This window comes from Balaenoptera ricei, chromosome 1, assembly GCF_028023285.1.
Source record: "Balaenoptera ricei isolate mBalRic1 chromosome 1, mBalRic1.hap2, whole genome shotgun sequence".
Taxonomy (NCBI): domain Eukaryota; kingdom Metazoa; phylum Chordata; class Mammalia; order Artiodactyla; family Balaenopteridae; genus Balaenoptera; species Balaenoptera ricei.
In genome coordinates this window covers 151,926,816-151,937,531 of record NC_082639.1, presented here as the reverse complement: position 1 = coordinate 151,937,531, position 10,716 = coordinate 151,926,816, and the positions used below count along the sequence as shown (strand labels likewise).

The 10,716-nt window shown below is 52.6% G+C and overlaps 1 protein-coding gene across 3 annotated transcripts in view; it reads left to right on the top strand.

The window, feature by feature from the left end:
• Positions 1-1,413: 1,413 nt before the first annotated feature.
• VASH2 (vasohibin 2) overlaps positions 1,414-10,716 on the top strand; it is a 37,043-nt gene continuing 27,740 nt past the window's right edge. For 2 of the 3 annotated variants that reach the window (XM_059938303.1, XM_059938285.1), the window contains exons 1-4: positions 1,414-1,510; positions 1,916-1,958; positions 2,132-2,561; positions 10,165-10,253. In XM_059938303.1, the coding sequence (XP_059794286.1) occupies positions 2,286-2,561; positions 10,165-10,253 (365 nt within the window). In that variant the 5' untranslated portion in view covers positions 1,414-1,510; positions 1,916-1,958; positions 2,132-2,285. The remainder of the gene's footprint in view (positions 1,511-1,915; positions 1,959-2,131; positions 2,562-10,164; positions 10,254-10,716) is intronic. The other variant, XM_059938294.1, reaches the window with a different exon arrangement.

The window sequence follows — 10,716 nt, the reverse complement described above, 5'->3', positions numbered from 1 at the left end:
CCCTAATTTTTTCTTCAAGTGTGCTTGTTCCACTTGAATTATTCAGATAATTTCCTGAATATTATTATTAGGTCCATTTCCTCTGTCTATCCAGACCTAAGTTTGTCTCCTTATGGAATCTATAAAGTCCTGGGCATGGGCTCTGTCTGCAGCTGTGCAGGACTGGTCCAGAATCCAGGTCTCCTCACCCAACACCTGGCTCTCAGCTACCCTCCAGCACCCGCCCCTCACCACGCCCTCCTCTGAAAGAGAAGTTCCAGGGTTAAGCATCCAGATAGAGATCTGTCATCAGTGGTCTTTGATGACTGCATTCTTAATTCGAGGTTAACTCAGCATTGCTGTCACAGCTGGTTCACTTCCCTCAAAGCTGGCAGGCTGGCCTGGAGTTTAAAGGGAAAGCATATTATGGCCAGGTTCCCAAGTGTCCATAAAAGAGGAAGTCAGAGGATCACAGAATCTTAGAGCCAGAACAGGCCTTGGAGAGTGAAGGGTCTGCTCTCCTCTTTTCATAAAGAGGCTAAGGCCCAGAACAGGCAAATGGCTTGTCCTGGATCACACAGCTTTGCCAAGTGATAAACCTGGACTTAGGGCCAGACCTCAGGTCAGTAGTCTGGGGCTCCTCCTCACCTTGCTCTTCTTTTAAGAAATAAAAAGAAGAAGAAGAAGAAGATGCCTTTAAGGAAAAGGTGTTTCCCTGGAGAGTGTGGGAGGGTCTCCACTTCACCGTGGCTCTGAAGCATCTCTCCACCCTCTCCGAACTCAGTAGCTGTGACAGAACAGTGGGGACCTGGCTGACGTCCCCGGTTTTAGTGTCGCATATCAGCTTGGGTTTAAAGGGACTTTATTAATCATGACTAATGTCAGAGGGTATATGGCTGTGTCCCCTTGTTAGTTTTGGGGAATTTGTAATGTAGGATTAAAAAAAAAAAAGATTTAATATGGTGCCGTCATGTTTACATGCCTGCCTGAACCATCCATCACTGCCCGGTAGCGGCAGGTGACTGTGTGCCCAGCTTTCTTCAGGGAATGCTGTCCTATGACAAGCCCTCCTCTACCTCAGGGCCACTTCTTGGGTGGCTTTAATTCTCCTCTGCTTCCCATAGTTGCTTCCCCCGCAGTGCCACGACCCCTGGGGAAACTCTGTCTTAAGTCCCAGGGATAAACGCTCCAGCCCCGCGGCGCTCGCAGGACACGACAGCGATCGGATTTCGCGCGGCGGCCCAGCTTCCCCTACTCCTCACCCCTCCCGCCCGGGAACCCCGGGAGCCAATCAGAGCGTCGCGGAGCTCCGGGTTGTAGAGTCCCGCGCCCGGGACCCGCCCCTCTTTGTTGCGGTGGCCAATGGACGCAGTCGGAACATCGGCGGCTGCCCGGGTGACTCGGTTATATGTCACAGAATAACATTAGAGGATGGGACATGGAATGAGGCGACGGCCACAGCAGCCCCAGCAGCTCCCGCCACCCCCGCCGCCCGGAGAAGCCGTGCAGCCATGAGGCCGACCGTCCAGAGGTAGGGTCCGGGAGCTGCGGTGCGCCCTTCCTGCGCCCCGCCTGCAGCCATTTCCCCGGGGTGCCTGGCGCTGGAACTCAGGGAAGGGGGCGGGTGGAGCCACTGCCACAGGAGCCTGGGGGCCGGGGCCGCCCCTCGTCCGCCCAGCCTCGGGAGGGCTTCTTGTAAGAAACGCGGCCGCTTTTGCAAGCCGAGGATGTCGCTGGGCTCTCGCGGCAGCCCCGGGCGCTCACGTGCCGGCACGTTCTGGCTCGGCTCGGCGCTCGGCCACATCTGGCGACCAAGGGACGTGTGGAGCCTTGCGGGGACCTCCTGTTCCATCCCGCTGCATGAGCTGTCTTTCTTCTCCCTACCCCGTCCACTCCGCAGCCTTCACGCTCCTTGTCTTTCCCTCCCGCGGTTTAGGTGGGTGTGAAGCTTTGTGGCAAAATTCAAGTCGCCTTTCTAGGTAATTGCAGGGCTGGAAGCTCGTGTGCAATTCCCTGGTGGGTGGGTGGGCGTCCTGTCCGCGCGCGGGGGGAGCGGATAGGGAAGTGGGGACACTTCGAAGCCACGGCCCCCTCCTTGGTTCCTCCGGGTGTCCACTTACCCTTGGTATGTGCTGGGTCTCACTGATTTCAGGCACGGCCCGTAAGCGGAGTTCCAGCCGCCGCTCCCCCTTCGCGCGTCCTGCTGCAGCCAGAAGCATGGAGAAGGCCGCCTCCGCGGGGCGCTGATCCCCGCGCCGCGCCCCCGCTCACACGCCCCCTGCCGCCCTCCCCGCCCCTGCCCCACCATGACCGGCTCGGCGGCCGACACTCACCGCTGCCCCCACCCCAAAGGCGCCAAAGGCACCCGGTCCCGGAGCAGCCACGCGCGGCCCGTGAGCCTCGCTACTAGCGGGGGCTCGGAGGAGGAGGACAAAGACGGCGGGGTGCTGTTTCACGTTAACAAGAGCGGCTTCCCCATCGACAGCCACACCTGGGAGCGCATGTGGATGCACGTGGCCAAAGTGCACCCCAAAGGGGGAGAAATGGTGGGCGCCATCAGGAACGCCACCTTCTTAGCAAAGGTTAGTGGCTCCGAAGGAAGGGGGTGGTGTGGGCAGTGATGGGACCATTTTGCCTGTACGTAGCAATTTCCATTTTCCTGGTCCTGCTGCAAACTCCCTTCCCCTCCTCATTTTTCCCAACAGCCTCCAACCCCTTTGCTTAATTGAGATGTTTGCCTTGGACGTCTTAGAAATGGGGGAGGGAGAGAAAGGGGGCTTGTTGTCCTGGGACTGTGTGGTCGGCTTGTGCCAAGGTTTCTTTGAATCTGGAGCCAGACTCTGTCTAATTTACTTAGCTCCGTGTACATCCTGCTTCAACGAAGACTGTAGCCACCAAGTAGCACCAGTGATGCCAAGAATGCATGGGCCCCCTGGGGATCCCACCCCGCTTATCCTCTTTGGAGTTTCTTGGTCCTCCTCTGTCCCCTCCTGGTAAATGATTTATTAGACTATGAATGATTTTACAATCAACCAGTCAGACTTCTCAGCGTGAATCATTCCTAGACTTTTTGCCAAATTTTTTTTTTTTTTTATGACAGTGACTTTCACCTCTGAAACTTGCAAAGCAGTCAGCTCTCTCTTTTCCCAGCTTATCTGGGCTCTGAGAAAAAAGAGTTTTAAGTATGGCTTAAAAGGGACTTTCCAGTACACATGATGAATGAATCTCACTGGATAGAGAAAGAAGCTCAGGAGTGAAACTCTTTCTACCTTGGAGAGAAGCCAGTGAGCCAACTGGGTTTGGTGGCCAAAGATAATGTTAGTAAGATGGAGGAAGATGTGCAGTGGTCGCTGTATGAAGCACGAAAATGCAAACTGGAGGAGAAATGCTGCAGAGCCTGGGGGTTGTAGCATGGCAGATGGTTTCCCATCTATCCTGGGGACACTGGTATGGCCAAGAAGATTCCTGGACAGGTCTAGGAATGCCAGACCTGAGACCTGGAAAGCCATCTGGTTGAGCCCCCAACCTGGAGCATCTGGTGACCTGAGCATCTGAGCCTGCAGGCCAGAAAGCTGTGTGTGCCCTTGGGAAAAGTAACAGAGCCTGTAAGCTGCCTGCTGTAGTTGGTTATGGTGTTTTATTACCCTGCTGGTCAATGAGATCTTCATCATGCCCAGCGAGAATCTTGCCTGCTTTTGTGTCAGCTATAATTACCCTTGCTGAGTCCTCCTTGAGGACTCAGAGCCTGAGAACAACCCTGATACTGGAGTGCAGTTCTGACTTCGGAGTCTGTCCTCCCTTAAGTGAGCCTTTCTCATTTAGCACCCTTAGCACCTGATTGTGGCTTCTGATTGTGGCTTCATCTTTCTCCCAACATTGTCGGTGGGGACCCCCTTTCTCTGTGGGAATCAGACAATGTCAGTGTTGGTAGAGACCAATCCTGTACCTCTCAGCAGAATCCCTTCCTCTTTCTAAAGGCCTCCTGGGAATGGGGGGCTTGTCGCCTCACAGGGCAGCTCCCAGGCCTGGCCAGATTTGGTCACTGGGAAACTCTTCTCTGACACTGAACAGAGCTCCTCCTCCTCCCCTTCTCGGTCACATGTCACCACTGATTCTTGTGCTCAAGAACCAAAGGGCGGCACACGTCGAGTTCCTGTGCTACTCATAGCTCCCTCGAATGTTACGAGATGGTTCTCATGGAGTAAGGAAAGGACTTGGAGCGAAAAAATCAAGGGATTGAATTCTGGATCTGGTTGTGCTACCTCTAGCTTTGTGGCCTAGGTCACTCACTTAAAATCTCCGGCCTTAGTTTTCTGACCTATAAAATGTGAGTAGATCAGATTTCATGTAAAGTTCTTTCCAACTCTCAAATCCCATGGTGTTATGACCCATTAGTCTTCAGGTTTCTAGTCATCTGTGTGACACTAGAGGTGCACTGGATTATTCTGCATCTTCCTTTAATCGTCTTTGTCCACAGGTAGTTCCTTTCACCTTTTCTTATGTGTCATAGTTCTCAGATCAGCTCACTTTCCTCCTCCTCTTTCTAAGACAATTGCTAGTTTGTCATCAGTCAGTCCCCGAAAACATGAGCACAGTAAGAAACACAATATTCTAAATGTTGTCTGAGCAGCTTAGAACATAAATTACTACTTCCTGAGACCTGTACTTGATACTTCCGTTATTGTGGCTGAATTCTGCGTTCTTAAAAAATGAGCTTTCTTTCTTTCTTTTTTTTTGAATATAGTGGCCATATCATATTGTACTTTCGTAGTAACCGGAAGGTCGCATGAGAACTGCCAAGCCAGGGCAACCCCAGGCTGAACATGGGCATCGGCTTTTTGAACCTAAATAAAGAGCTTCACATTTCTCTCTCTTACACTGCATCATAATGCTTGGTTCTCCATCCTCAATGCCCATCACAGTATCCCGTCTCTCCCTGGTCCTGGCATTCCCCAAACCCTGACCCCTGTGCAGGCCCTGGGATGGGAACAGCTTTGAAAGTTCCTGTTTCCAGGAGCCACTCCTCTCTGATTTGAGGGCTGTTCCTGCACTCAGCTCAGCAGACTTTTTCCTCTGGGGCCAAGTCCTTTTCTCCTTTAATCAGATCAGTGTCTTGCTGAGGAATTTGTACAGAAGGGGGGTGGTGGTGGAGTGGTGGTGGAAGGGTTGGAGAGTTTCAGGGAGGTGAACCTTTTTTTGGCAATTGAATTGTGGACTGAGAAGCAAAAGAAGTGGCCAGGGGAAGGTGTCAAAGGCGTGAGAGGAGAACTGAATGACACTTTCTTTGACCACAGGACATTTTGTTAGCAGCCGTGGTAATTTCTGCCCAAAGATCCAGGTGCCCCCACTGGGGAAAGGGGGACAGGTGTCACCTGCTCTGCAATCCTAAATTTGTGACTGCAGGCCTCTCCCCTGGTGGTGACTGGGTCTGAAGTTAACAATTGACTAGGTGAAAGCCAGGGTTTTCCAGGGATAGTGCAAGAAAGCAGCACGGGTCAATTGGAGGATAGTAGAGGTTGGGAAGGGAGGGGCAGGGAGGATGGCTGGCCCAGAAAAAACAGCTGGGCCGACTAGGAAACAACACCTCCTGCTTCTCGACTGGCTGGAGCCCGACTGTCCTGGGGCAGACAGCCAGATGGATTCAGCAGGAAACACCAAGCCATTTCTTGCAGACACCACGTTTTTGTGCCTCATTCTCACGCTGATCCCAAATTGGGAAATAATTCACATTTAGAGGACTCAGCTTTGCGTCAGTGAAGAAGTGTGAGGGCTTTGGGGCCAGACTTTGCTGTGGTCAGGGCTCCTCTCCTGCCCCCTGCTGGCTCACACAGGCAATGCACTTTCTCCCCTGTCCTGCGTTCAAAACCATCCATCCGTCCTACCTTCCTGCTCAGTCCAAGGTTGTGACCGCTGGACCAGGTCACCATCAACAGATTCCTGGCTGCTCCTGATGCAGGGGCCTGGGGCCCATCCTTGGCCCAAGAGTGATGTTCCATGCTCCCCCCACCACCGCCGCCCAAGGTTGCCAGAGAAAATTCTTCTGCCTGGCACCTGCACAGTGTATATAATACATATTCAGAGCAGGGACGGCAAAAGGCTTCACTTTCTCCTTGTACTTTCTTGTTAAAGACTCTTGGTGTCTGGGGCTCTCGATGCCTCCCTGGCTCCTTTCCTGGCTTCTCCCTTCTTTCCACATGGTGATGCATGGTGATGATACACACCTCGTGTCCTTCCACATCCCTTCTTGCATTCTTCTGACAGGGCATTGCATTTGGCAAGAATGGAGTGAAAGAGAGCCTGTCCACAAAAGCTTGCCTGTGGTTTGTTTCATTTTTCTTCTTGAACAACCATATTCCTGTCCACTCCCCTCCTTCCCCCTATTCCCTACCCTCAGGGACCCTACCCCCTAACTGTAGGCACAGTGCCTGTGTGGAGAGGGTGGTTTTGATCTGTGCCCTCTAGATTCTGCCTTCATCAGCTGGGCTGTGGCTTGAGATGGCTGGATGCAGGCGGTAGGAGGGAATCTAGAGGGACAGGGCCAGGGGAATTCTAGGTTGGAGTCTCAGCTGAAAGGGGGCAGGAAAATAACAGGAGAGACTCTCAGGACCCCAGTCAGAGAGGAGGAAAAGAAAAAGGAGTGTGCCCTGGTCTTTTCATAAAAGTTTGTACCAATTAATTTTCCCATCATGCCGTATGAGAGCATCGTCCCTAGCACTGAGTATCCACATTTCAGAATATCTCTGCTAATTGGAGAGGCAAAAAATGACATTTTGCAGTGGCTTTAATTTGCAGTTCTTAAATTGTTAGTGTGCTGGAACATTTTTAAAAAATATTTATTCACTATGTGCATTTCTTCTTTTGTGAATTGTCTTTTCATGGCCATTTAAAAAATTGTGGTAACGTATAATTTACCATTTTAACCATTTGAAGTGTACAGTTCTGTGAATTAAATATATTCACATTGTTGTGCAACCATCACCACCTTCCGTCTCCAGAAATTTTTCTTCTTCCCTGACTAAAACTTTGTACCCATTAAACACTGAGTTCCCATTTCTCCCTCCCCTCAGCCCCTGGCAACCACCCTTTTACTTTCTGTCTCTATGAATTTGACTGCTATAGGAATCTCACATAAGAGAAATCGTCCAATATTTGTCCTTTTGTGACTGGATTATTTCACTTAGCATAAGGTCTTCAACGTTCTGGCATGTATAGCATGTGTCAGAATGTCCCTCCTTTTTAAGGCTGAATAATATCCCATTGCATATATGCTACATTTTGTTTATCCATTTATCTGTTGATGGACACTTGGGTTGCTTCCACCTTCTGGGGCCATTTTCTTTTCATTGAGGCCTAGAGAGTTTTCTTATCACTTTGTATGAACTCTTCATGAATTAAGGATATTAACTCATGGTCACCACGTGTCCACAGGGGAAGTGGGTGTTTCCATCCTCTTCCATCAGGCTGAGAAGGCATCTTGGTGACGCTCCTGAGTTGAGTGTCTGGGGGCTCAGGCCCTGCTGATTCTGTTTTCCAGTTACTGAAAAGTGGAGACCATTCAGGCTCCCCTAGCTAGACCTCTGAAAGCACACTGTTGATGAATAATGATAACACAGCTAACACTTAAAAACACCGAGTGCCAAGCCCCAAGTTGCCTGCTTTATACATTAGGTCATATAATCCTCACAACTAGCTCAGAAGGTTTGAAGTAGGTGATATCCTCTCCTATTTTATCAGGAAGGAACCGGAGGCTTAGAGAGGCCGTGCAGCTTGCCCAGGGTCCACAGGAGTAGGTGACAAAGCAAGGACTCATGATTACACCCCAAGGAGCCTGCCTGGTTTATAGTCCATCATCCTGTGGGGCCTTGGCAGCCCGAAGTGCTGCCTGGGAGCTGCCCCAGCCTGAGCCCCAGCCTGAGCCCCCTCCAGCTGTCCCAGACGGCAGGGTGGGCTGTAGCCAGATGACATCATCCCCTCAGCAGTCTCGGCTTCTCTCCCACCACAGCCGGCTCCCCAGCTGGGGTCTGGGGAACGTGACTGCAGCTCCTGCACTCACTCTTAGCTGGGGCTGAGGTAACCAGACAGCTGTTTTTAAAAGCCCTTGGGCGCCACTGGGCTGCTATTCTGAGGACCGGCTGCTGCCTGACTCCCCCCATCATCTGGCTCTTGTGGGCTCCGCTGGGCTTGGGGGAGTTGAAATAACTTGGTGGTTGGCCCCCAAAGCCGACTCAGAGCAAGGTCACTCCGGCTTCCTCAGGGCTTTGGCCAAGGGACATCCCTCTGGGGATCCCTCGGGTGGCTGGTGATTCTCCGGGGCATTGTCCCAATGCTTGCCTGGGTAGAGGTATGCTCCTGCCTTCATAAACTCTGTCGTTTGCCACCTCCCTCTTGTACCTGGCCTAGAGCTTGGACCACTGGAGGTGCGAAAGAAATGGTTGTTCTCGTCTCCCCTGCTTCCTCACTTCTCTGTGAAAGCTCTGGCACATTCTTATGCAGAATTTCAGGTGTGGGTAGATCAGTGGATGTTACTGCCAAAAGCAGGGACAAGCGTCCTCACATTTGCTAGGTCGGAAACACCAGGACGCGCATCGTATTTTGACTCTGGGCTGGGCGGGGGTGTTGTGGGAATGGCCCTATAAGCAGATGTTCAGATGGGAACGTTTTGCTCCCAAAAATGACTCTCCAAGACAGGAATGTGATTTGAGTTGATATGTTGTAAACAAAATGTTTGCAGAACAGCTGTGAGTGTGTGCACACAGTCTCACATTCTCTGTCTTTCACACATGCAGTCATGCACACACACACACACACACACACACACGCTCTGCACCTTGGCTGTGAAATAGGATGTGTGACTAGTTCCCTTCTATTTTAAGTAAAAGCAGTGGAAGATGCAGAAGTATGAAGAGCCTCCTGCTTCAGGCCCCGGGGACCCCCTCGCCCTCCAGCTTGGCTGTGGGGCCTGAGCTTGCAGAGCTGGGGACAGAACTGGGGACCGTCCGTGGGCAGCGTCTGGCTCTGGTGCCCAGCCAGACTGCCCTGTGCTGTCCCTAAGTCTGTTCACCAGTGGCTTCACCTTCCATCAGCTAAGTACTAAATCCCCAGGGCCTTCCTTTCCCTGTTTTCTTAGAGGGTGGAACTAATCTGTCCTGTGGCCCCTTGTGCCCCTCCCTAAGCGGCTTAGTCCTCCTCTCCTTCCTGCCGGAGCTACAGACCCACATGGGCTGAGTGTCTCTGTCACCAGCGCCCCTCCCTCCACCCATCGGAGAGGCTGAGGTTAAGGGACTGGGTAACATAGAGAAGAAATAAAGCAGAAACTGCCGCCTTGCTTCCCAGGAGTGACTGGATTGGAAGCCCCTGCTTGTTCTTGCTCTTGGCCTGGTCGGCAGGGTTGCTCAGAGCTGGGTGGTGCCTCAGCTCTAAATTCCCGAGAAGAGGGACTTACGTCCCCCTTTTCAGTCCTGGCCCGCCGTCGCTCCCTTCCCTTCCCAGCGGGGGTTAGGACGTCATACCCTCCGCTGGTGAATGTTGACCAAGAGGCAGACTAGGAGATGCCCAGGCAGACTGGGCAGCTGGATGGGGTCAGAGGGTAAGATGGCTCACGAGTGAGAGGAGCTGCACTTACCTGGGAAGATTCGAGGCAAGAAGGGAATCTTTCCTAATGCACTTGGGGCTGGACTCAGGGAATGGATGTGATGGGCATTGCAGGGGGTGGTGGTGAAGAGAAATGGCATGTGTGGCACCATGTTGCATTCCTTCGGGGCGCCATACATCTTGTGTTCAGTGGTGCCCTGGAGTGGGCACATACAATGGTGACACCAGACACGCAGCAAAAGTGTAGTCGTGCAGTAGAAGTGTGAGGGTTAATGGAGCACCTCTGAACCCTCCTGGACCAGGCCTGGGGAGGGGGGGGACACTATAGGACATGGTCCTTGGCCTCAAGAAGGGCTGAGGCTCTCATGGGGAGGCAGGCGGTGTTCACACCGCAACACACAAAGGGCCATGGAGAGCCGCTGCGACCCAGGGCGGAGTGTGTACCAAGGGAACGCAGAGAGAGGACTGGCCGGTCTTGGGAGACCTTGTCCAGGAGGCACCAGTTGAACGGGTGCCCAGGCCAGCGTGGCCATCTGCCCTCAGGAGTAGCTCTGCATCTCCTTGATAAAATGATCTCTCTCTACTTCCCTGCAGCCTTCAGTACCCCAGGTTCCCAACTACAGGCTGTCGATGACGATCCCAGACTGGCTCCAGGCAATCCAGAACTACATGAAGACACTACAGTATCCTTCCGACCAGGGTCTGAGCAGGCCCAGCCCGGGGACAGGCGTGATGATCGCACGCCTGGTGGCGGCTCTGTCCCCATCTGGTCAGCAAATGCTGTCTGAGGTTGGCGAGGCCGGGCACGGAGGGATGCCTCGATGTGACAGTCTAGAAGAAGTGACACTGGAGGACGTCATCGCAGTGATCAGACCCTGTCCGTTTAAGCAGGGTGTGGGCCAGGACGGCAAAGGGCAGCGAAGCGGCGGTGGGCAGCACACGCCCCTCTTCCTTCCATCTACTCCTCTTTCTCCACCTCCTCCTCCTTGGTTATCCTTGGCTCCCTCCATCTCTCCTCCTGTACCAGCTTTCTTTCTCCCTCTTCCTTCCTAGTCTTTTTTTTTTTTTTTTTTTTTTTTTAGTATATCTGTTTATTTATTTATTTATGGCTGCGTCGGGTCTTAGTTGCGGCACACGGGGTCTTCG